General features: G+C 51.7%; 1 protein-coding gene across 4 annotated transcripts in view; it reads right to left on the bottom strand.

Moving 5' to 3' along the window:
• The window catches only part of LOC119966626 (golgin subfamily A member 6-like protein 22), a 287,183-nt gene extending 265,264 nt beyond the window's left edge, over window positions 1-21,919 (bottom strand). For 3 of the 4 annotated variants that reach the window (XM_038798630.1, XM_038798631.1, XM_038798633.1), the window contains exons 1-3: window positions 21,813-21,919; window positions 14,436-14,477; window positions 2,636-2,665 (exon numbers count right to left, since the gene is read on the bottom strand). In XM_038798630.1, coding sequence (XP_038654558.1) covers window positions 2,636-2,665; window positions 14,436-14,477; window positions 21,813-21,861 — 121 coding nt within the window. In that variant the 5' untranslated portion in view covers window positions 21,862-21,919. The remainder of the gene's footprint in view (window positions 1-2,635; window positions 2,666-14,435; window positions 14,478-21,812) is intronic. The other variant, XM_038798632.1, reaches the window with a different exon arrangement.
• Window positions 21,920-27,252: the final 5,333 nt, after the last annotated feature.

The following is a 27,252-nucleotide window of genomic DNA, read 5'->3' as shown; positions in this document are numbered from 1 at the left end:
TGGCGTTGAGGGAGTTAGAGAGGTGGAGAGGCTTGGTGCGAGGTGGAGAGGAACATAGGGTGTCGTTGTATGCCGATGACCTGTTACTGTATGTGTCCCGGTGGGAGGGATGCCGGGAATTGATGGAGTTGCTAGCTGAGTTTGGGACCTTTTCAGGTTATAAATTAAATTTAGGCAAGAGCGAGGTGTTTGTGGTGCACCCTGGAGACCAGGAGGAAGGAATTGGTAGGCTCCCGCTTAGGCGGGCAGGGGAGAGCTTTAGGTACCTGGGGGTGCAGGTGGCCAGGGACTGGGGGACTCTTCACAAGCATAACTTCCCCAGACTTGTAGATCAGATGGAGGAGGAGTTCAAGAGGTGGGACATGCTGCCATTGTCGTTGGCGGGGAGGGTACAGTCCGTCAAAATGACGGTGCTTCCGAGGTTCTTGTTCCTCTTTCAGTGCCTGCCCATCTTTATCCCCAGGGCCTTCTTTAGGAGAGTGACTAGCAGTATTTTGAGCTTTGTGTGGGCACATGGGACTCCGAGAGCGAAGAGGGTGTTCCTGGAGCGAGGGAGGGATAGAGGCGGGCTGGCGCTGCCCAACCTTCTGGGGTACTATTGGGCAGCCAATGTGTCAATGGTGCGTAAATGGGTGATGGAGGGGGGAGGGGCGGCGTGGAAAAGAATGGAGATGGCGTAATGTAGAGGTACGAGCCTGGGTGCCATGGTAACGGCACCGTTGCCGCTCTCCCCTAAGAGAATTACCACGAGCCCGGTGGTGGCGGCGACCCTAAGAATCTGGAGACAGTGGAGACAGCATCGGGGGGAAACAGGGGGCTCGATGGAGGCTCCACTGGGTGGCAACCATCGGTTCATCCCGGGGAACAAGGATGGGGGATTTAGGGGGTGGCAAAGGGCGGGCATCAGCAAATTGAGGGACCTGTTTATTTAATTTGGCCTTCCCCAAGGGAACATGTTCAGATACTTGCAGGTAAAGGCGTTTGCTAGGCGACAGGTAGAGGGATTCCCTCTGCTGCCGTCGTGGGGGACGATGGACAGAGTGCTTTCGGGGGTGTGGGTCGGAGAGGGGAAGGTGACACTACACATATTGTAGTGTCTATTCTGTAACTTAATATTGTGTTAATTTGCGTTGTTGTTAAAATGCTGTGTTGTTCATGGAGGTGGGGCGAATGTTTATGATTGTTAATATTATTGCTATTTTTGGTATTTTACTATGGTGCGTTATTGTTGTATAAATTCAAATTTTTCAATAAAAATTATTTAAAAAAAAAAAGAATGTGCTGTTCTAAGAAACTATCTGGGAAACATTTTATAAACTTTCTATCTAGGGCCGGGATTCTCCCCTACCCGGCGGGGTGGGGGTGGAGGGGGTCCCGGCGCAGCGGAGTGGCGCCAACCACTCCGGCGTTGGGCCTCCCCAAAGTTGCGGAATTCTCCGCACCTTTAGGGGCTAGGCCCGTGCCGGAGTGGCTCCCGCTCCGCCGACTGGCACCAACGGCCTTTGGCACACCGGCGTCGGGGCTGGCCGATAGGCCTTCGCCGGTCAGCGTGAGTCTGCGCATGCGCCGGAGCGTCAGCGGCCACTGACGTCACCACAGCCACAGTGGCCACTAGCGCATGTGCGGTGGACAGGGTCTCTTCCACCTCCATCATGGTGGAGGCTGTGACGGCGCCGGAAGAAAAGGAGTGCCCCCACGGCACAGGCCCGCCCGCCGATCGGTGGGCATCGATCGCGGGCAGTGCCACCGTGGGGGCACCCCCGGGGTCCGATCGCCCCTCCCCCCCCCCCCAGGACCCCGGGGCCCGCTCCCGCTGCCTGCTCCCGCCGGCACCAGAGGTGGTTTAAACCATGTCGGCGGGAGAGGCCTGACAGCGGCGGGACTTCGGCCCATCGCGGGCTTGAGAATAGCCGCGGAGGGGCCTGCCGACCGGCGCGGGGGGGCTCACCGATCGGCGGGGCGCGATTCCTGCCCCCACCGATTCCCGGGTGGCGGAGAATTCCGGCCATGGCGGGGGCGGGAATTACGAAAGCCCCGGGTGATTCCCCGACCCTGCGGGTGGTCGGAGAATTCCGCCCTAGGTTACCTTTGCCCATCCAACTTTCCCAGCCTGTATCTACCCCTCCTGAGCCCCTTTATTATTTTCAGCATCTTGATTCTATTACTTTAAACTTTATGCAACACTCAGTGAAACAAGATGAGTTGATGCAACATGTTAACCGCTAGTTTAATATCCATGAAAGTGCCCCTTCTTGGCTTAATCTGGCTAAACTAGTTGGAGTGGCAAGTTTCCAGAGGGTCCTTGTCACAAATGAAAAATCTTTTTTTATAGTAATTGAAGGTAACAGCTTCCAAATGACCAGGTTTATTGAATTCAATTCCATAACTTGTCACTATGGGGTTTTCAATGGATTACTGCTAGATTCTGAGTCCAGTCCCATATTCACAACATCACTATATCCTCAAACAGCCTCAATTACGTGTTGTGCAGATTGCTAGTTGCTGTTTGCTGACCTATTCCATTGTCTTGGGGTTTTACAACTAATTGAAGTGTTTGAAGTTGTTCTTGGACAATAAGAGAAGAGATGATATTATCAGCCTCTCCAGGTAGCCTTTTGGTCTTTATTCAACTTACCAAGTAACTCCACATCGTCTAAGCCACTTGCTGTCAAAACAGAATGAAACATTTCAGTACAAACCCTCCACATCAACAAATATAATCAGATACTGTGCTTATGTGCTATTGGACCAATAACGTTGTTTGGGTAATTAATAAATGAGATGAACAATTTTTTAAAATGCATAAAGTTACTTTTTATTCTTTTGAACCAAGCCATCCAGGAACGTACGGTGGGATTCTCTGTTCCTGAGACTAAGGGCTGGATTCTCCGATTTGGAGGCGATGTCCGGAGGACGTGTCTAGTCTCATGATGAAAAAGTCGGTGGCGCCTCCTACCCCCGGTAGGGTGCGAGCAGCCACGCCACGTAAACCCCCCCCCCCCCCCCCCCCGACTATGGTGGCACTGGACACACGAGGTCAACGAAACCTCAGACCTCAAATGACCCACGCCGTGGGGAAGTCTACCCATGGGGGGGAGGAGCATGAGGGGAGTGCCTTCAGGTGACGTCCTGAGGCTTACCCAGCAGCGTGCGGCATTGCGCAGCACCCAAAATCAGGCGCCGCCGCCAATGTCGCCGTCAAAATGGATTCTCCACTCGATCAGCAATGCGATTCCGCCATCAACAACCGGGGTAACCGGCCCGAAGGGCTGATGCCAATGCAGAAGCCATGGATTTTCACAACAGCAAAACTGGCACCACATCTGGACCAATTCTTCTGCTGTTTAGGGATTAGCACCAGCGCCACGTGGAACACAATCGATTCCAGCCCCACGTTTCGCAGGCAAAGCGCTGGTGATCCTCCTGGACGCCATGGAGGAGAGGAGGATGACCCTGTACCCCGGCCCGGGAAGGAGACTGCCAGCCACCGCTGGGCGCAGGTGGCCGAGGCGGTTAGCGCCGTGGACAATGTAGTCCGCACCGGCCAGCACTGCAGAAACAGACTGCAGGACCTCCTGAGGGTGGCAGGGATGGGTAGGCAGCACTGTGCTCCTGGCACTAACCCCCTCCCACACACCCATAACCCAAACACCCCCCCCACCCGGAGGGCGGCCGAACCCCCACTCTGCACCACATGCCGGTACCCATACCGGCCGCCATAGAGGGTGCCCTTGCCACTGGAGCCACCAGCGACCCATCCTCTGGGCGGCTGCATGCATTGGAATATCCAACACTGTCATCTTCTGTTTCTACACCATCGCAGGAGGGAGACCACTGGACCTGTAGCACCTCACCATTACAGAGCAGAGGGCCCTGGACATGGTCGGCGACCCAGAGTAAAGGGACGTCGCCGAGGTGGAGTTTGGCCAAGGGCATGGACGTGAGACCCCGAGCAGTTGTGATTCCCCATGACATGTGCCAACCCAGCCTTCCGGTACCATCCCCACACCACCCTCAGCCCACACCACCTTCACTCTACACCACCCACACCACCCTCACTCCCACACCATCCTGACTCTACACCACCCACACCACCCTCAACCCACACCACCTTCACCCTACACCACCCACACCACCCTCACTCCCACACCATCCTGACTCTACACCACCCACACCACCCACACCACCCACACCACCTTCACCCTACACCACCCACACCACCCACACCACCCACACCATCCTGACTCTACACCACCCTCAGCCCACACCACCTTCACCCTACACCACCCACACCACCCACACCATCCTGACTCTACACCACCCACACCACCCTCAACCCACACTACCTTCGCCCTACACCACCCACACCACCCACACCATCCTGACTCTACACCACCCTCAACCCACACTACCTTCGCCCTACACCACCCACACCACCCACACCATCCTGACTCTACACCACCCTCAACCCACACTACCTTTATCCTACACCACCCACACCACCCTCACTCCCACACCATCCTGACTCTACACCACCCACACCACCCTCACTCCCACACCATGCTGACTCTACACCACCCACACCACCCACACCATCCTGACTCTACACCACCCACACCACCCACACCATCCTGACTCTACACCACCCACACCACCCACACCATGCTGACTCTACACCACCCACACCACCCACACCATCCTGACTCTACACCACCCTCAACCCACACTACCTTCACCCTACACCACCCACACCACCCACACCATCCTGACTCTACACCACCCTCAACCCACACTACCTTCACCCTACACCACCCACACCACCCTCACTCCCACACCATCCTGACTCTACACCACCCACACCACCCTCAATCCACACTACCTTCATCCTACACCACCCACACCACCCTCAACCCACACCACCTTTCACCCTACACCACCCACACCACCCTCCAGGCAGCACCAGGGTCCGGGGAAGCCTCAGGTACAGTTCCGCTCACAACCCCGTCCCAAGGAGCAGCCCGGGGGAGGATGAGGTGATGGGGCGCATGCCGGTGACTCCCGCAGGGGAAGTGACGGAACACCACAGCACGTCAGACTCCCCTGCCGGAGGAGAAAAGGGGGGGAAATCATAGAATTTACAGTGCAGAAGGAGGCCATTCGGCCCATCGGGTCTGCACCAGCCCTTGGAAAGAGCACCCTACTTAAGCCCACGCCTCCACCCTATCCCCGTAACCCAGTCACCCCACCTGACCTTTTTGTTTGGACACTAAGGGGAAATTTAGCACGGCCAATCCACCTAACCTGCACATCTTTTGGACTGTGGGAGGAAACCGGAGCACCTGGAGGAAACCCACGCAGACACGGGGAGGATGTGCAGACTCCGCACGGACAGTGACCCAAGCCGGGAATCGAACCTGGGACCCTAGAGCTGTGAAACAGCAGTGATAACCACTGTGCTATTGTGCTGCCCGGTGGACGTTGGGGAATAGGAGGATCTTGTGGGCTCCACACACCCCTTCTTACCCTCCCCCCCCCCCCCACCTCCACCCCCCCCCCCCCCCCCCCCCACCCCAGAACTGTCATCCCAGCGGTTCGATGGCACCGTGTGATGGAATGACCAGCTTGTAAGTAGGAATCGTCCAGGTGAACGGTGGAAGGTGTTATCTTGGGCAGAAGTCAAAAGTTGGCACATGATGCGTAGCACCGGAGCTCATCGCAGCAGAGCGGGTTGTCATCATCCTCTATCCCCTTGACCAGAACCACTGTTACTGCAGCTCCAGTTGATTCACTTGAGGAATGAGCAGTGCTTCAATGAACTTACTGTGAAAAGCCCCGAGTTGTCACATTTCGGGGAGGACCGGGACAGGAATTGAACCCGCGCTGGTGCCTTGCTCTGCATTACAAGTCAGCTATTTAGCCCACTGTGCTAAACCAGCCCCGACAGCAGATAAGGCCGATGAACTTAGTGCACTTCTTACTACTTGGAATTATGACGTTGTGGCTATCACAGAAACATGGTTAAAGGAAGGGCAGGGTTGGCGGCTGAATGTTGAATGATACAGATGCTTCAGGAGAGACAGAGGGCGATGTAAAAGGGATGGGGGAGTAGCATTATTAGTAAAGGAGAATATTTGCCTTGGCAGGTTGATGGCAAAAGTGAAGTCGTATGGGGTTCAGGGTGTACTAGCTAGATGGATAAAGAACTGGCTGGGCAACAGGAGACAGAGAGTAGTGGTGGAAGGGAGTGTCTCAAAATGGAGAAGGGTGACTAACGGTGTTCCACAGGGATCCGTGCTCGGACCACTGTATATACATAAATGACCTGGAGGAAGGTATAGGTGGTCTGATGAGCAAGTTTGCAGATGATACTAAGATTGGTGGAGTTGCAGATAGTGAGGGGGACTGTCAGAGAATACAGCAAAATATAGATAGATTGGAGAGTTGGGCAGAGAAATGGCAGATGGAGTTCAATCCAGGCAAATGCTAGGTGATGCATTTTGGAAGATCTAATTCTAGAGCGAACAATACAGTCAATGGAAGAGTCCTTGGGAAAAATGATGTACAGAGAGATCTGGGAGTTCAGGTCCATTGTACCCTGAAGGTGGCAACGCAGGTCGATAGTGTGGTCAAGAAGGCATACAGCATGCTTGCCTTCATCGGATGGGGTATTGAGTACAAGAGTCGGCAGGTCATGTTACAGTTGTGTAGGACTTTGGTTTGGCCACATTTGGAATACTGCGTGCAGTTCTGGTCACCACATTACCAGAAGGATGTGGATGCTTTAGAGAGGGTGCAGAGGAGGTTCACCAGGATGTTGCCTGGTATGGAGGGTGCTAGCTATGAAGAAAGGATGAGTAGATTAGGATTGTTTTTGTTGGAAAGACGGAGGTTGAGGGGGGACCTGATTGAGGTCTACAAAGTTATGAGAGGTATGGACAGGGTGGATAGCAACAAGCTTTTTCCAAGAGTGGGGGTATCAGTTACAAGGGGTCATGATTTCAAGGTGAGAGGGGGAAAGTTTAAGGGAGATGTGCGTGGAAAGTTTTTTACGCAGAGGGTGGTGGGTGCCTGGAATGCTTTGCCAGCGGAGGTGGTAGAGGCGGGCACGATAGCATAATTTAAGATGCATCTGGACAGATATATGATCGGGTGGGGAACAGAGGGAAGTAGATCCTTGGAAAATAGGCAACAGGTTTAGATAAAAGATCTGGATCGGCGCAGGCTAGGAGGGCCGAAGGGCCTGTTCCTGTGCTGTAATTTTCTTTGTTCTTTGTTTGTTCTTTGTACTGCGGGAGGAAATCTCGGAGGACTCATACAAAGAGGCAATCTGGGGAGAGCTCAGAAACAGGAAGGGGGAATCACAATGTTGGGGGTTTATTACAGGCCCCCCCAACTGCCAGCGAGAGATAGAGGAGCAGATAGGTAGAGAGATTTTGGACAGGTGCAAAAGTAACAGGGAAGCTGTGGGCAGGGATTTAAATTTCCCCTATATTGACTGGAACTCACTTAGTGCTGGGGGTTTGGATGGGGCAGAGTTTGTAAAGTGTATCCAGAAAGGCTTCTTGATGTAATATGTAGATAGTACAACTAGGGAAGGGGCAGTACTGGATCTGGTATTGGGGAATGAGCCTGGACAGGTGGTTGAGGTTTCAGTAGGGGAACATTTTGGGAGTAGTGACCACAATTCCGTACGTTTTAGGGAACTGTTGGATAGGGATGAGGGTAACCCTCACGTTAAGGTGCTAAACTGGGGAAAGGCAAATTATTGTAATATTAGACCTGAATTGAAGAATTTGGATTGGGTGCGGCTGTTGGAGGGTAAATCAACATCGGACATGTGGGAGTCTTTCAAGCGACAGATGATTAGGATTCAGGTAAGTCACATTCCTGAGGGGACGAAGGATAAGTATGGGAAGTTTAGGGAGCCTAGGATAACGAGGGATATTGTGAACCTTGTCAAAAAGAAAAAGGAGACTTTTGTACGGTATAGAAGGGTGGGGACAGTGAAAACCCTTGAGTATAAAGAAAGTAGGAAGGTACTTGAGCGGGAAATTAGGAGGGATCATGAATAGTCCTTGGCAAGTAGGATTAGGGTTAGTCCCAAAGCTTTTTATTCATAGGTAAAAAGCAAGCGGATAGCCAGGGAAAGGATTGGGCCACTTAAGGACAGTGGGGGAAATCTACGTGTTGAGCCAGAGGAAATGGGCGAGGTACTAAATAACTCTGCATCAGTGTTCATCAAAGAAAAGGACTTTGTGGAAGATGATTCTTGGGTAGGATGTGTGGATAGTCTGGGTAATGTTGACATAGAAAAAGAAGAGGTATTGTGTCTGTTAAAAGATATCAAGGTAAATAAGTCTGCTGGGCCGGATGGGAAACAAGGGAAGAAATTCTTGGAGCCTTGACTGACAACTTTGAATAGTCATGGCTACACGTGTATACCGCTGTTTAAGAAAGGTAGCAGGGATAATCCTGGAAACAACAGGTCGGTGAGCCTCACATTGGTAGTCGGTCATTTATTGGAGAGAATTCTCAAGGGCAGGATTTATATCCATTTGGAAACAAATGGACTCATTAGCGATAGACAGCATGATTTTGTTAAGGGAAGGTTGTGCCTCACTAACTTGATGAGTTAGAACATAGACAGTACAGCACAGAACAGGCCCTTCGGCCCTCGATGTTGTGCCGAGCCATGATCACCCTACTCAAACCCACGTATCCACCCTATACCCGTAACCCAACAACCCCCCCCTTAACCTTACTTTTATTAGGACACTACGGGCAATTTAGCATGGCCAATCCACCTAACCCGCACATCTTTGGACTATGGGAGGAAACCGGAGCACCCGGAGGAAACCCACGCACACAGGGGGAGGACGTGCAGACTCCACACAGACAGTGACCCAGCCGGGAATCGAACCTGGGACCCTGGAGCTGTGAAGCATTTATGCTAACCACCATGCTACCCTGCTGCCCTGTTGTTTGTAGTATACATGAACGAGTTGGAGAAAATTTTATCCGGTCTGATTAGTAAGTTCGTGGATGACACCAAGGTTGATGGAGTGGCAGATAGTGTTGAGGATTGTCAGAAGATACAGCAGGACATAGATACGTTGGAGACTTGGGCAGAGAAATGGCAAATGGAGTTTAATCCAGACAAATGTGAGGCAATGCATTTTGGTAGGTCTAACATAAAGGGAAAGGATGTGGGCAGCACGGTGGCCTAGTGGTTAGCACAACCGCCTCATGGCGCTGAGATCCCAGGTTCGATCCCGGCTCTGGGTCACTGTCCGTGTGGAGTTTGCACATTCTCCCCATGTCTGCGTGGGTTTCGCCCCCTCAACCCCAAAATGTGCAGAGTAGGTGGATTGGCCACGCTAAATTGCCCCTTAATTGGAAAAAATAATTGGGTAATCTAAATTTATATTTAAAAAAATAAAGGGGAAAGATACTGTAAATGGCAAAACTTTTAGGAATATGGAAAGTCAGAGAGATCTGGGTGTGCAGGTCCACAGACCGTTGAAAGTGGCAACACAAGTGGACAAGGTAGTCAAGAATAGAATGCTTAACTTCATTGGATGGCCATGATGTGGAGCTGCCGGTGTTGGACTGGGTCAGCACAGTAAGAAGTCTTACAACACCAGGTTAAAGTCCAACAGGTTTGATTCAAACATTAGCTTTCGGAGCACTGCTCCTTCCTCAAAGTCAAAGATGCCAGACAATGCTTAGAATGCGAGCATTAGCAGGTAATTAAGTCTTTACAGATCCAGAGATAAGGGTAACCCCAGGTTAAAGAAGTGTGAATTGTCTCAAGCCAGGACAGTTGGTAGGATTTTGCAAGCCCAGGCCAGATGTTGGGGGATGAATGTAATGTGTCATGAATCCCAGGTCCCGGTTGAGGCCGTATGCGGAAATTAGCTATAAGTTTCTGCTCGGCGATTCTGCGTTGTCACGCATCCTGAAGGCCGCCTTGGAGAACGCTTACCCGGAGATCAGAGGCTGAATGCCCTCGACTGCTGAAGTGTTCCCCGACTGGAAGGGAACATTCCTGCCTGGCGATTGTCGCGCGATGTCCGTTCATTCGTTGCCGCAGCATCTGCAGCATGGTCTCGCCAATGTACCACGCTTCGGGACATCCTTTCCTGCAGCGTATGAGGTAGACAACGTTGGCCGAGGCGCATGAGTATGTACCACATACCTGGTGGATGGTGTTCTCACGTGTAACGGTGGTGTCCATGTCGATGATCTGGCACGTCTTGCAGAGATTGCCATGGCAGGGTTGTGTGGTGTCGTGGTCGCTGTTCTGAAGGCTGGGTAGTTTGCAGCAAACAATGGTTTGCTTGAGGTTTCGAGGTTGTTTGAAGGCAAGTAGTGGGGGTGTGGGGATGACCTTGGCAAGATGTTCATCTTCATCGATGATGTGTTGAAGGCTGCGAAGAAGATGTACTTTTTCCACTCCAGGGATGTCCTGGACGATGAAGGGTACTCTGTCGGTTGTGTCACGCGTTTGTCTTCTGAGGAGGTCGGTGCATTTCTTTGCTGCGGCACGTTGGAACTGTCGATCGATAAGTTGAGCGCCATATCCCATTCGTACGAGGGCATCTTTCAGCGTTTGTGATTTCTGATAAACTCCTCCTCGCCTGAGCAGATCCTGTGTATTTGGAGGGCTTGTCAATAGTGGATGGCTTCTTTAATGTGTTCAGCGTGGAAGCTGGAGAAGTGGAGCATCGTGAGGTTATCCGTGGGCTTATGGATCTGCGGAATCACAACCAGGAACACTACAGACAGTTACCCGCAGCTCCGACCGAGGAACACATCCGCCAACTCAACAGACTGATCAAGACGTTGGATCCAGACCTTCAGAGCACCCTACGTGCTCTCATCCCACATAATCCCCGCATTGGAGATCTCTACTGCCTCCCGAAAATACACAAGGCCAACACACCAGGCCGTCCTATTGTATCAGGCAATGGGACCCTGTGTGAGAACCTCTCTGGCCACATCAAAGGCATCTTGAAACCCATCGTACAAGGTACGCCCAGCTTCTGTCGCGACACGACGGACTTCCTACAGAAACTCAGCACCCATGGACCAGTTGAAGCAGGAACATTCCTCGTCACAATGGGCATCTCGGCACTCTACACCAGCATCCCCCATGACGACGGCATTGCTGCAACAGCCTCAATACTCAACACCGACAACTGCCAATCTCCAGACACAATTCTGCAACTCATCCGTTTCATTCTAGACCACAACGTCTTCACCTTCGACAACAAATTCTTCATCCAGACGCACGGAACAGCCATGGGGACCAAATTTGCACCTCAATATGCCAACATCTTCATGCACAAGTTTGAACAGGACTTCCTCACCACACAGGACTTTCAACCGATGCTATACACCAGATACATCGGTGACATTTTTTTCATTGGACCCACGGCGAAGAATCACTGAAACGACTACACGATTACATCAATGAGTTCCATCCCACCATCAGACTCACCATGGACTACTCTCCAAAATCAGTTGCATTCTTGGACACACTCATCTCCATCAAGGACGGTCACCTCAGCACTTCACTTTACCGCAAGCCCACGGATCACCTCACGATGCTCCACTTTTCCAGCTTCCACCCTAAACACATTAAAGAAGCCATCCCCTATGGACAAGTCCTCCGTATACACAGGATCTGTTCAGACGAGGAGGAGTGTAACAGTCATCTACAAACGCTGAAAGATTCACTCGTATGAACGGGATATGGCGCTCGACTCATCGATCGACAGTTCCAACCCGCCACAGCAAAAAAACGCACCGACTTCCTCAGAAGACAAACATGGGACACAACCGACAGAGTACCCTTCGTTGTCCAGTACTTCCCCGGAGCGGAGAAACTACGACATCTTCTTTGCAGCTTTCATCACATCATCAATGAAGATGAACATCTTGCCAACGTCATCCCACACCTTGCCTTCAAACAACCAGGCAACCTCAAATAAACCATTGTTTGCAGCAAACTACACAGCCTTCAGAACAGCGACCATGACACCACACAACCCTGTCATGGCAATCTCTGCAAGACGTGCCAGACCATCGACACGGGTGCCACCAATACACGTGAGAACACCATCCACCAGGTACGTGGTACAAACTCGTGCGACTCGGCCAACGTTGTCTACCTCATACGCTGCAGGAAAGGATGTCCCGAAGCGTGGTACATTGGCGAGACCATGCTGCAGATGCTGCAACAACGGATGAACGGACATCTCGCGACAATCACCAGGCAGGAATGTTCCCTTCCAGTCAGGGAACACTTCAGCAGTCAAGGGCATTCAGCCTCTGATCTCCGGGTAAGCGTTCTCCAAGGCGGCCTTCAGGACACGCGACAACGCAATATCGCCAAACAGAAACTTATGGCCAAGTTCCACACACATGAGTGCGGCCTCAACCAGGACCTTGGATTCATGTCGCATTACATTCATCCGCCACCATCTGGCCTGGGCTTTCAAAATCTTACCAATTGTCCTGGCTTGAGACAATTCACACCACTTTAACCTGGGGTTACCCCTATCTCTGGATCTGTAAAGACTTCATTACCTGCAAATGCTCGCATTCTAAGCATTGTCTTTCATCTTTGACTTTGTCTATATCATAGAATTTACAGTACAGAAGAAGGCCATTCGGCCCATCGAGTCTGCACCGGCTCCTGGAAAAAGCACCCTACCCAAGGTTAACACCTCCACCCTATCCCCATAACCCAGTAACCCACCCAACACTGACGGCAATTCTGGACACTAAGGGCAATTTATCACGGCAAATCCACCTAACCTGCACATTTTGGACTGTGGGAGAAAACCGGAGCACCCGGAGGAAACCCACGCACACATGGGGAGAATGTGCAGACTCCGCACAGACAGTGACCCAAGCCGGTATATATATATGTTTCTGGAACCTACCTCTTCATTCACCTGAGGAAGGAGCAGTGCTCCGAAAGCTAGTGATTCGAAGCAAACCTGTTGGACTTTAACCTGGTGTTGTAAAACTTCATTGGACGGAGCATCGAGTATAAAAACTGGAAAGTCATGTTCCAGCTGTATAAAACTCGAGAAGGCAGCACTTGGAATGTTGCGCACAATCCTGGTCGCCGCACTACCAGAAGGATGTGGAGGCTTTGGAGAGGGTGCAGAGGAGGTTTACCAGGAAGTTGCCTGGTCTTCATGGTGTTAGCTATGTGGAGTGGCGAGGTAGACTCGGACTGTTTTCATTAGAACAACAGAGGTTGAGGAGGTGACCCGATAAAGGTCTACAAGATTATGAGGGGCATGGATAGAGTGGATGGGCAGGCACTCTTTCCCAGGGTGGAGGGATCAGTCACCAGGGGGCAGAGGTTTAAGGTCCATGGGGCAAAGTTTAGAGGAGATGTGTGAGGCAGGTATTTTACGCAGAGGGTGGTGAGTGCCTGGAACGCGTTGCCAGGGGAGGCTGTGGAAGCAGATACATTAAAGGCGTTCAAAAGGCATCTCGACAAACACATGGATAGGATGGGTATAGAGGGATACGGCACAAGGAAGCTTAGGATTTTGACCGAGGTTGGTATCATGACCAGAGTAATGTGGAGATCCTGTCCTACAGTGAGTGAAGGTCTGTCCAGGTTCCCTTTTATGACTCCCTGAGGTAACAGTAGAGTGGGTGATTTCCTGCCCACCCCACCCTGCCCCGCCTCGCCTCACCACAGAGCTTGCCAAGTCTGATGCATAATTAATGAACTGTAAAGCAGAGGATCGCCCTGCCACCCAGTGGGAATTATGACGAATTATCATAGAATTTACAGTGCAGAAGGAGGCCATTCGGCCCATCAAGTCTGCGCCGGCTCTTGGAAAGAGCACCCTACCCAAGGTCAACACCTCCACCCTATCCCCAAAACCCAGTAACCCCACCCAACACTAAGGGCAATTTTGGACACTAAGGGCAATTTATCATGTCCAATCCACCTAACCTGCACATCTTTGGACTGTGGGAGGAAACCGGAGCACCCGGAGGAAACCCACGCAGACACGGGGAGGATGTGCAGACTCCGCACAGACAGTGACCCAAGCCGGAATTGAACCTGGGACCCTGGAGCTGTGAAGCAATTGCGCTATCCACAATGCAACCGTGCTGCCCTTAAGGCATTTCCCATCCACGCCGTACTTAGCTTCCAGAACAGAAAATTCTGATCATGGTAAAATTCTTCTGGTTTTCCTTGCTCAATTTACTTCATCCCATTGTCCGGGTTGAAGCTGGAAGCAACTTAAAAAGCAGGGGTGGCTGAACAAAGGAAAACTGGCAGCAAGAAAGCCACTTGATGAGGTCTGCCTCGTACGACTGTCGAGCTCACAAATGATTTCATCAAGGGATAATTAAAACAAAACTATAAAAAAGAGCTTGCGGGTACTCACCATCAGCTGTTGCTGGTCTTGGACTTCCAGATTCACCAGCTTCTGTGAGTGAGGAGGAAAAGTCACACATCATTTATCAATCCACAATCAACAAATCATCAAATAACTCAGGAATACTGGGCTGGGATTCTCCCCTACCCGGCGGGGCGGGGGGTCCCGGCGGGATGGAGTGGCGTGAACCACTCCGGCGTCGGGCTGCCCCAAAGGTACGGAAGTCTCCGCACCTTTAGGGGCCAAGCCCTCACATTGAGGGGCTAGGCCCGCGCCGGAGTGGTTGGCGCTCCGCCGGCTGGCGTGAACGGCCTTTGGCGGCAGTCATACCGGCGCATGCGCAGGGGAGGGGGTCTCTTCCGCCTCCACCCCCATGGTGAAGACCATGGCGAAGGCAGAAGAAAAAGAGTGCCCCCGCGGCACAGGCCTGCCCGCCGATTGGTGGGCCCCGATCGCAGGCCAGGCCACCGTGGGGGGACCCCCCGGGGTCAGATCGTCCCGCGCCCCCCCCCCCCCCCCCCCCCCCAGGACTCCGCCGCCTTCCCGCGCCGCCAATCCCGCCGGTCAGGTAGGTGGTTTGATCCCGCCCCTGTTCCCTGCAAACTTTCTTTTGGAATGGATTTGCTAGAAAGTCCTCTGACCACGAGCGGTGAAAGTGGTTTGGAGGACAGGTAAGGTTTTATGCTTGTTTAAAAAGGGAGAACTGGAAGATGGAGTAATCATAGGCCAGTTACCCAGGTGGTTGGAAAATTATTGGTAAAGATTCTGAGGGATGGGATAAATTTTCATTTAGAAAGGCAAAGATTTGTTTGGAAAGACTAAATGAACACATTTTTGAGAAGGTATAATAATAATAATAATAATCTTTATTGTCACAAGTTGACTTACATTAAGACTGCAAAGAAGTTACTGTGAAAAGCCGTTTGGTTGATTAGTGTGTGAATTTTATGTCGCCAATTTTAGGAAGGCCCCAGCTTTTTTATTCAACTCATAAAATCCCAACAGTGCAGTTGTAGGCTATTCAGCCCATCAAGTAAGCACCGACCCTCTGAAAGAGCATGCCACCTAGGCCCCATCCCTACCCTGTCCCTGTAACCCCACCTCATATTTTTGTACACTCAGGGGCAATTTAGCAAGGCCAATCCACCTAACCTGCACATCTCTGGACTGTGGGAGGAAACCGGAGCACCCGGAGGAAACTCATGCAGACACGGGAACTTAGGGAGAATGTGAAAACTCCATAAGACCATAAGAACTTAAGAAGTAGGAGCAGGAGTAGGCCATCTGACCCCTCCAGCCTGCTCCGCCATTCAATAAGATCATGGCTGATCTTTTTGTGGACTTAGCTCCACTTACCTGCCCGTCCACCATAACCTTTTATTCCTTTACTGCTCAAAAATCTACCTATCTTTGCCTTAAAAACAATTAACGAGGTAGTCTTGACTGCTTCACTCGGCAAGGAATTCTACAGACTCACAACCCTTTGGGTGAAGAAGTTCCTCTCAAACTTAGTCCTAAACCTGCTCCTCCTTATTTTGAGGCTATGCCCCCTCGTTCTCGTTTCGCCCACCAGTGGAAACAACCTTCTATCCTATCTGTTCCTTTCATAAGTTAAACTAACGTTTCCGACTCAACTACTTCCACAGGCAGTGCATTCCATGCCCCCACTACTCTCTGGGTAAAGAACCTGCCTCTGACATCCCCCCTATATAGAACATAGAACAGTACAGCACAGAACAGGCCCTTCGGCCCTCAATGTTGTGCCGAGCCATGATCACCCTACTCAAACCCACGTATCCACCCTATACCCGTAACCCAACAACCCCCCCCCAACCTTACTTTTTTTATTAGGACACTACGGGCAATTTAGCATGGCCAATCCACCTAACCCGCACATCTTTGGACTGTGGGAGGAAACCGGAGCACCCGGAGGAAACCCACGCACACAGGGGGAGGACGTGCAGACTCCACACAGACAGTGACCCAGCCGGGAATCGAACCTGGGACCCTGGAGCTGTGAAGCATTAATGCTAAGCACCATGCTACCCTGCTGCCCTTCCACCATTTATCTTAAATTTATGTCCCCTTGTAATGGTGTGTTCCACCCGGGGAAAAAGTCTCTGACTGTCTACTCTATCTATTCCCCTGATCATCTTATAAACCTCGATCAAGTCGCCCCTCATCCTTCTCCGTTCTAATGAGAAAGGGCCTAGCACCCTCAACCTTTCCTCGTATGACCTACTCTCCATTCCAGGCAACATCCTGGTAAATCTCCTTTTCACCTTTTCCAAAGCTTCCACATCCTTCCTAAAATGAGGCGACCAGAACTGCACACAGTACTCCAAATGTGGCCTGACCAAGGTTTTGTACAGCTGCATCATCACCTCACGGTTCTTAAATTCAATCCCTCTGCTAATGAACGCTAGCACAACATAGGCCTTCTTCACAGCTCTATCCACTTGAGTGGCAACTTTCAAAGATCTATGAACATAGACCCCAAGATCTCTCTGCTCCTCCACATTGCCAAGAACCCTACTGTTAACCCTGTATTCCGCATTCATATTTGTCCTTCCAAAATGGACAACCTCACACTTGTCAGGGTTAAACTCCATCTGCCACTTCTCAGCCCAGCTCTGCATCCTATCTATGTCTCTTTGAAGCCGACAACAGCCCTCCTCACTATCCACAACTCCACCAATCTTTGTATCATCTGCAAATTTACTGACCCACCCTTCAACTCCCTCATCCAAGTCGTTAATGAAAATCACAAACAGCAGAGGACCCAGAACTGATCCCTGCGGTACACCACTGATAACTGGGCTCCAGTCTGAATATTTGCCATCCACCACCACTCTCTGTCTTCTATCGGTTAGCCAGTTTGTTATCCAACTGACCAAATTTCCCACTATCCCATGCCTCCTTACTTTCTGCACAAGCCTACCATGGGGAACCTTATCAAATTCCTTACTAAAATCCATGTACACTACATCCACTGCTTTACCTTCATCCACATGCTTGGTCACCTCCTCAAAGAAGTCAATAAGACTTGTAAGGCAAGACCTACCCCTCACAAATCCGTGCTGACTCTCCCTAATCAAGCAGTGTCTTTCCAGATGCTCAGAAATCCTATCCCTCAGTACCCTTTCCATTACTTTGCCTACCACCGAAGTAAGACTAACTGGCCTGTAATTCCCAGGGTTATCCCTATTCCCTTTTTTGAACAGGGGCACGACATTCGCCACTCTCCAATCCTCTGGTACCACCCCTGTTGACAGCGAGGACGAAAAGATCATTGCCAACGGCTCTGCAATTTCATTTCTTGCTTCCCATAGAATCCTTGGATATATCCCGTCAGGCCCGGGGGACTTGTCTATCCTCAAGCTTTTCAAAACGCGCAACACATCTTCCTTCCTAACAAGTATCTCCTCGAGCTTACCAGTCTGTTTCACACTGTCCTCTCCAACAATATGGCCCCTCTCGCTTGTAAATACTGAAGAAAAATACTTGTTCAAGACCTCTCCTATCTCTTCAGACTCACTACACAATCTCCCGCTACTGTCCTTGATCGGACCTACCCTCGCTCTAGTCATTCTCATATTTCTCACATATTGGTTACTGATCACAGAATTCTCAGACACTGACCTGCTGTTGCAGCCAGAGCATTTATATGGTTGGTCTAGTTACATTTCTGGTCAATGGCAGACAACTCAAAGTTGTGGGTGGTCTATTTATTTCAATGTGGTATGTTGAAGATGTCTACACAACTACATATACAGGCACGTTAAAGAAAACATTGATCTCGGTCCAATTTTCCCTCTCCGTCACTGGTTATATGTATCTCAATGTCAAATGCCACCTATCACCACATGCAATCTCCACTCTCATCAGGCCCATTCTAGCTCTCTTAACTGACGGGTGAGCCCAGCACATCCGCTCTTCTCTTAACTGGGGCGAAATTCACCGAAAACCATCGTGACGCCCTTGACCGGCGGGCAAAAACGGCGCTGGTGACTCCGGCGTCGGGGCCCGCTTATAAGCTTATAAGCCCTAAATCTCCCGTCCCGAAAGGGCCAGCAGCGGAGTGACGCTGTACGCGTCAGTTTCACCCGCTGCAGAAGTGGCGCGTCGGTTGACGTCGGGCGACATCATCAACGCCACCCGGCGTTGGAGGGGGATAGGGGTGGGGGGGAGGGGGGTAGTGGTGGGGGGGGACGGGTGTAGGGGTGGGGGGGAGGGGGGTAGTGGTGGGGGGGGAGGGGGGTAGGGGTGGGGGGGGTTAGGGGTGGGGGGAGGGGGTGGGGGAGGGAGTTGGGGGAGGGGTGTAGTGGTGGGGGGGAGGGGGGTAGGGGTGAGGGGTTTGGGGAGGTAGGCGTGGGGGGGTAGGGGTGGGGGTGGGGGTGGTAGGGGTGGGGGGGTAGGGGTGGGGGGGTGGGGGGGTAGGGGTGGGGGGGTGGGGGGTAGGGGTGGGGTAGAGGTAGGGGGAATAGGAGGGTCAGGGTAGGGGTAGAGGTAGGGGGTAGAGGGTTGGGGTAGGGGGCAGCGGCGTGCAGAGGGGGGGACGACGGTGCGTTGGCCCCGGGCATCTATTAGATGGGGGCATCAGCAGATCTTCCTCAAGGCTCCCCTTCCTCCCAGCTGCCTTGTCTTTGTTTGAGAGAGAGAGATTGTGGGGACAGACAGAGAGAGAGAGACAGAGAGAGGGAGTCCCGTCCGTCCTCTGGCTGAGAGCAGGGCTTTGGTGAGTATATTGCAATCTGCCTAAACCCAGGAATATTGCCTGGTTAGAATGCAGAGGGAAATGCTGGGATCCCGGGGTGGGAGATGTGTCTGACCCCCCTCCCAAATCATCCTCCATCTAACCTCATCCACGTGGTGGGGAGGGGGTGATCTTCTATAATGCACCAATATAATTGTTCTTACGTTTGGGTCTGGGCATCAGGTACTAGCTAGTTACTTTGGGAGGCATCTCATCAAAGCCCCTGTCCACCCACCCCCACCCCCCAGGCCTGCAAGTTTCTCTTTCCTGGAGTTTCCAGACGGAGATGTCTTTGAGTTTGTCCACACCAGGTTTTAATAAAAGTTAAACGGTCTCTGACCAAATTGATTTTGTGCAGTTATCCATGTCACAAGGAAACACGTTTGCTGGTGTAACTGCCTGAAGGATTTTGCTGTCCCTTCGCCCCAGTGAGAGGGTTGTGAAATGCATTCAAAAGTGTGGCATCGGAGGAACTATAATGACACAGTGCAAGACTGACCTTGCTTTAAGACGAGTGCTATTGCCATGCGCATCTGTCTGTCCCAACAATCTCCCTCTCTCTCTCTCTCTCTCTCAAACAAAGACAAGGTAGCTGGGAGGAAGGGGAGCCTTGAGGAAGATCTGCTGATGCCCCCATCCAATGGATGCCTGGGGCCAACGCACCGTCGGTTCCCCCCCCCCCCCCCTCTGCACCGCCGCTGCCCCCTACCCCTACCCCCCCTACCCCTACCCCCCTACCTCTACCCCTACCCCAACCCCCCCTTACCCCCCTACCCCTACCCCCCCCCCCCCTACCCCTACCCCCACCCCCCTACCCTACTACCCACACCCCCCCCACCCCTACCCCCCCCACCCCCTACCCTACCCTACCCCTACCCCCCCCCCCCTACCCCCATCCCTACCCCCCACCCCACCCCACCCCTACCCCCCCACCTCTACCCCCCCTATCCCCTACCCCCCCCCCACCATCACTCCTTGACATGTCAATACTCGCCAGATTCCCCCATTATCTTTTTTTTCTTTAAATTTAGAGTACTTTTTCCAATTAAGGGGCAATTTAGCGTGGCCAATCCACCTAGCCTGCACAACTTTGGGTTGTGGGGGCGAAACCCACGCAAACATGGGGAGAATGTGCAAACTCCACACGGACAGTGACCCAGAGCCGGGATCGAACCTGGGACCTCGGCGCCGTGAGGCAGCAGGGCTAACCCACTGCGTCACCGTGCTGCCCAGATTCCCCCATTATCAACATCCTGAGGTTTACCATTGACCAGAAACCTAGCTGGACCAGCCATATAAATCTGTAGCTAACTAGCCAATCAGTGGCCTGGAATCCTGTGGCGATCAACTCATCTCCTGACTCCTCAAACCCTGTCCACCATCTACAAGGCACAAGTCAGGAGTGTAATGGACTACTCCCCAATTGCCTGGATGAGTGCAGCTCCAACAACACTCAAGAAGCTCGACACCATCCAGGACATAAACAGCCAGCTTAATTGGCACCCCATCTACAAACATTCACTCTCTCCACTACCGACCAACAGTAGCAGCCGTGTGTACCATCTACAACATGCACTGCAGAGATTCACAAGCAGCATCTTCCAAACTCACGACCACTACCATCGAGAAGCACAAGGGCAGCAAATACTTGGGAACCCCACCACCTGGAAGTCCTCCCCCCACCCCCTCCAAGTCACCCACCACCTTGACTTGGAAATAGATTGCTGTGTATTCACTTTTACTGGATTAATATCCTGGAACTCCCTCCCGAAAGAATTCCTGCAGTGTCGAGGAGGCCATTTGGCCCATTGAGTGTGCACTGGCCCGCTGAAAGAGCACCCCACCTGAACTTACTTCCATGCCCTATCCCTGTGACCCCGCAACCCCACATAACCTGCATGTCGCTGGACGCTAAGGGGCAATTTTATCATGCCCAGTCCACCTAACCTTCATATCTTTGGAGTGTAGCAGATCAGAACGCCTGGGACAGATCCACACAATCAGCAAGGCCGGAATCAAACCTGGGTCTCTGGCGCTGTGAGACAGCAGTGCTAACCAATGTGCCACCATGCCGCCCCCTGCGGGTGGACCTACATCTCAGGACTGTAGCAGTTCGAGGAGGTGGCCCACCACCACCCTCTCAAACTCAGTTAGGGATGGGCAAATAAATAGAGGCCTGGCCAACGGAGCCCTTGAAAGATTTTTTATTTAAAATCGCATGGTCAATTTCTAAAATTTTAAACCTGGACAGTGACGATGTAAAATGGCTGAAGTTATGCCTCGTTCTGACCCTCAGACAGTAAGAGCTGTTGGTGGTATCACAGAAACTGGTGCCTCATTATGTCCGAAGATGGTCTAATGATCCACGTGGGCAGCAGGAGCCGAACTCAAAGGGAATCATACAATGGCCATTTACATTTCCCAAACCAGGCCTGGCCAATCGGCTACATCCTTTGCTGCGCGGAGGCCAGGCACTTGCGTTATTTCTCATGGGATCTGATGTTCAGTCCCATTAACCATTTGAACTTCTGCTGTTAGCTGCCTGATTATGTTAATGTGTGGACGCTCAAAATGATTGGGTCGTGCTGCATGTGCATTCTTTAAAGGGATCATTGCTGATGAGTACTAACCGTCAGGAGGTGCGGGCGTACTGGCAGCTGGTTCTGAGTCACTTTCCATGTTCTCCTCCTCCTCTGGAAACACTTCGCTCTACTTTTTCAGAGCAGTTGACTAAAAGCCCAAGCAGTCAAACTCGGGGGCTTTGTGACATAGAAGACAATGAGTGATGCAATCAAACTGATTCTTCTGTCATCACATTAAATTGCTTCATTAAATGAGCAACTATGCTGAAAGTATGAAAGAGCGTGAGGGCTACATTAAGTAATCCTGACATCAGGATCTTCAAAAAGCTATCAGGAAGCCTGTTGAAGATTATGAGTCTGAGGAAATTCTAATTAAAGGGAACACTGAGGAACTTTGTCCTTATCACTGATTTGGTTTAGAAGCTAACACAAGGTACACAGTTAAACGTGCAGGAATTTCCGGCCCCTGAGGAGCTGGATTTGTGATGGGTAGTCAGAATTTGGAGTGGCAAGAAGGGAATAATACAAACAAACTAGGAGCAGGATCAGGCCATTCAGCCCCTCGAACCTGCTCTGCCATTCTACAAGATCATGGGTGAGGAGATCTGACTGGAACCTCTCACCTACCATCTTCAGAAACATCAGTTAGCCTCACTCCAATATATAATCGCTATATCGACCGAGGCCCTGGCATCTAACCCCTCGGAGACCCCGAGCGAACACCACAAAAGGGGACCAGACAGAATGGCACCTGTGAGGGTCTCCCAGGGGATCCGGGGGCCCCCAAGTGCTTGCCCTCTGAGCAGGGTGGCACCCTGACACTGACAGTGTCACCTGGGCACTGCCAGCCCCGCACTCTGTCGCTGCCAGCCTGGTATTGTGTCTGTGCCGGAGGGTGCCCTGCGCATGTGAGAGGGGAACTGGTTCAGCACACTGGGCTAAATTGCTGGCTTTGAAAGTAGACCCAGCTAGGCCAGCAGCGCGGGTTCAATTCCCGTACCAGCCTCCCCGAACAGGTGCCGGAATGTGGCGACTAGGGGCTTTTCACAGTAACTTCATTGAAGCCTACTCGTGACAATAAGCCATTTTCATTTCATTTTCATTTCATTTCATTTTCAACTGGGGACCTCCTTAACGTGAGTTGGGGCTTTGAGGGGCATCAGGGGTTGCGCCAGGGAGTTGGAAATTTAAAATGGTGTCCCGATCTCTTCCTGCACTGGGGTGTTCCTCCGTGGAGGAAACGTGACTAAGTGTGGCCTCAGTAGGGCCCCACATTGAAACAGTCCTGATAGATAGCGTGGTGTTTATCAACAGGAAACACTCGGCTCAATGCGTTCTTCACAGGATTCTGTTCCAATTTGGTTAGATCGCACCCCGAGGGCTGGATTCTCCATTTCAGCCAGCACTTAGTAGCGGGCGATTTATTACGCCAAAACAGTCACCGAACCCACACCAATTCCGGTACCGGTGAGGGGCAAAGAGAGGCCCCAGTTGAAACTCCTGTCTCCCGTGCTGAATACCGTCGGAGAATGGCCGGGTCCCTGACCGCGCATGCGCACGATGACGACCTGCACTGGTCGCGCTGTACCTGCACTGGTCGTGCTGGTCGTGTGCGGACCCAAACCGCCATCCGCTACCGCACAGGCCACCCCCCTGTCCACCCACTGGCCACACGCCACCAGTCCCCCCCAGCCCTTGCAGAAGCCGCCCTAACCAGCGGCATGGATCCCGGCCGAGTGTGGCGGCGCGGGACACAGTTGGGAACTCAGTCTATCCTGGGCTGGGCATCGCGGGAGACCATCTTGATGATGCACCAATGCCGTTGCAATGCCGTGTGGCACGTGACGCGATTATGCCACTTCTGAGGGGAGGTGGAGCACGGCTGACCGGTATCAAACTGGCACCATCCCCGATTTGGGCATCGGAGTGGATTCTCCGCCCAATCGCCGATTATGATATCGGTGTCGGGCAATGGAAAATCCTGATTCTGGGGCAAATTTCTCCCCTACCCGGCGGGGCGGGGGCTCCCAGCTTGGCGGAGTGGCGGCTACCACTCCGGCGTCGGGCCTTCCGCACCTTTAGGGGCTCGGCCCACGCCGGAGTGGCTCCCGCTCCACCAATGGCGCCAAAACTGGCGACAACGGCCTTTGGCGCTTGCCCGGCGTCAGGGCTGGCCGAAAGGCCTTCACCGGTCCGCGCATGCGCCTGTGGTGACGTCAGCGGCCGGAGTGTCGCTTCAGAGGGGGTCTCTTCTGCCTCCGCCATGGTGGAGGCTGGGGTGGCGGCGGAAGAAATAGAGTGCCCCCACAGCACTGGCCCACCCACCGATCGGTGGGCCCCGATCGCGCGCCAGGCCACCGTGCAGGCACCCCCGGGATCCTATCACCCCGCCCCCCCCCCAGGACCCTGGGGGCCCGCTCGCGCCGCCAATCCCGCCGGCCCAGAGGTGGTTTAAACCACGTCGGCGGGAGAGGCCTGTCAGCGGCGGGACTTCGGCCCATCGCGGGCCGGAGAATCGCCGCGGGGGGCTCGCCGACCGGCGGGGCGGGATTCCCTCCCTCCCCCCGATTCCCGGGTGGCGGAGAATTCCGGCCACGGCGGGGGCGGGATTTACCGCCGACCCCCGGGCGATTCCCCGAACCCTGGCAGGGGATCAGAGAATTCCGCCCCTGATCTCTGTAATTTCCACCATTTATATGATATGCTTATTTTTCCCACCAAAAATTGATAATTGTGCCTTTCTTTATTCATTTGTGTGATGTGGGCTTCGCTATCTGAGCCAGAATATTTGCCCATCACTAATCGCCCTTGAGAAGCCACAGTTCTCGCCGTGGCTGCGTAGGTTTCCTCCGGGTGCTCCGTTTTCCTCCCACATGTCCCAAAAGACATTCTCAATTCTCCCTTGTGTACCCGGACAGGCGCAGGAGTGTGGCAACTAGGGAATTTCACAGAATAAAGATTATTATTATTATTACTCACCTCCTCGGCTCCCCACAGAAACATTTCCGCCAGGTTCACGTTTTTCAAAAGGAGAACTAATGGGCGTCAGTGTGACCCCCTGTTGGGAGGATTATGAATGACAGGAGGCCGCTGGAGTATGGAATTATATGGAAATTGGGCTTAAGTGGTGATAATCGGTTTCACGCCAAACTACAGCGAGATCCCGATTTCGTCTACGGGAGCGTGCCGGCTGCATTGCAAACTATTTGGCGCCTGGCCTGGATCTCGTTTCTGGCCTCTCCCCGCTATTCCACCGGTCCCGTTTCGCTCGGGTGAGAGCACAACAAGGCTGGAGAGTCGCTCCCTATGGGCTGGATTCTCCACTTCGTGACGCCAGAAGTGATAATCGGGGCAGAGTATCGCTGTGGAAGGGAAGTTAATGAGTTGCCAACTTAGAAGCATGCTGGGAAATGCTTGACTATAGTTCAACACTGCTTTTGAATGAAAATAAGTAGGTCAGGTAACATAAATGAAATACTGCCTAATATTCTGGTCTCGACCTTATTATGATGACACATTGTCCTCCGAAGATAACAAAAGTTGTACTCGAAATGTTTTTAGCCAAGGGCAAGAACATACGTACTACGAATCTCATCTTACGTACTTTCCAAGGTCTATTTAATATAAACATGCATGTTTTCTTCAGGCTTTTATTTCAGACTATAAAACATGCCACGGGGCAGCACGGTAGCATGGTGGTTAGCATAAAGCTTCACAGCTCCAGGGTCCCAGGTTTGATTCCCGGCTGGGTCCACTGTCTGTGCGGAGGTCTGCACGTCCTCACCGTGTCTGCGTGGGTTTCCTCCGGGTGCTCCGGTTTCCTCCCCAAGTCCAAAGATGGTGCGGGTTAGGTGGATTGGCCATGCTAAATTGCCCGTAGTGTCCTAAAAAGTAAGGTTAAGGAGGGGGGGGGTTGGGGGTATAGGGTGGATACGTGGGTTTTGAGTAGGGTGATCATTGCTCGGCACAACATCGAGGGCCGAAGGGCCTGTTCTGTGCTGTACTGTTCTATGTTCTATGCTCTCTGCTGTCTTCAATTGAATCTCAGAGTGCAGTGCACTGGCTTTGCAGCGGGAACACTCTCTCTCAGCAATATATTTGTGTAAATAAATTTCCTTAAATCAAACCTTGAGGAATTTGTCCTTTATTGTAATTTCCACGATAAATTGGCGTTGTCGTTGCAGTTTCCCTAATTTAACGGACATGAACCCCCTAAACGATTCTCTAAAGTGGACTCTCTCGGCTGAAAGGGAGCGAGCCATAGCGCGACCCCAGCTGAATGGGGGGGGGGTCTGCTGCTCGGCAGCCTTAATTACTGGCCAGTGACTCATGCTAGGATGAGTTATCTTAATTAATAAATTAATGATAGCTGCACGGGAAGAAAAAAGGTGCATTCGAGACTAAAATTTAAAAGGAAAAGACTTTGAGGTTCGTGAACGGATAAACACCGGTGTGCGCTCCCTGTAGTATTTGTAAAGGATTTCCGCGGTCATTGTTATTGTTATATATATGTTCTAAAGTATTTTGCAGAAGGAATAATGAGCAATAAACTGGACGCCCCTCACAGGTCGTCCCGAAGTCTCGGTAAAGACATCCGGGGCGAGAAAGAAGGTGAACTCCTTGACGACGACAGATAGGGAGTCAAATGAGTCAGAAAATGAAAAGAAACAATCGTAAAGCAACGGAATCAGGTAGAAAAACCTATATGTCCCCCATAGAAATATAATGAAGCTGAACCCCTCTCGGAAACAAAACCGGGAAGTAAAAGTAATAGAAGATTAAGGTTAAAGGACAACAGATGGGTTCCTGTAGAAAAAGGGAATTCAGATTTGTCTGTAGCCGTGCGATAAGGCTAATGGTTAGCTGTGATATTTGTGAACTGTGAGAATCTGTGTATTTTGTTTTAATGAATTAATTTTAGTCAAAGCATGAAGTGCTAAGTGGTTGTGTTTTTTGTTGTCTGAGTCCAAGATTATACTTAAGTGATTTTTGTTGAGATTTCTCTAATGAACTGAAAAATATGGAATTTAAAATCAGTTCAAAGGAAGAAAGTGCCTTTACGATAAAAGCAATTGAATATGAAGAAATTTTTAGTTTACGTGAAAAGACCATTCCAAGTTCTCCACCCCTTCGGTTCTGCAGGAAACAATAACCATTTCAGCAGGCAGTTGACCTTTTCTGAATTGACAAAGAAAATATACGTCTCTAAGAATCGGCAAATGTCTCTAAAATCAATCATTGGAAATTGACTTAAATGTGTGTTATTACACCCCCCTCCCAGGGGACGTTTTGCTGCTTCTAAAATACTCTATGGTGCATCTTGGGCTTTGAAGGATGGGATCCCACCCGGCTAAATGGGGGCTGGGTTCCCAATAATGATAATCATTAGAATGAAGGAAAGGAATCCCTCGAACACTGGTTAGTAAATAGAGGGAAAGAGGCTGTCAGGCAAAGGGGCCAGAAGCATTTAGCCCCAGGAAGGATGTAC

This window comes from Scyliorhinus canicula, chromosome 5 (genome assembly GCF_902713615.1).
Source record: "Scyliorhinus canicula chromosome 5, sScyCan1.1, whole genome shotgun sequence".
Lineage (NCBI taxonomy): Eukaryota > Metazoa > Chordata > Chondrichthyes > Carcharhiniformes > Scyliorhinidae > Scyliorhinus > Scyliorhinus canicula.
The sequence above is the reverse complement of the archived record's forward strand: the minus strand, read 5'-3'. Positions and strand labels throughout refer to the sequence as shown.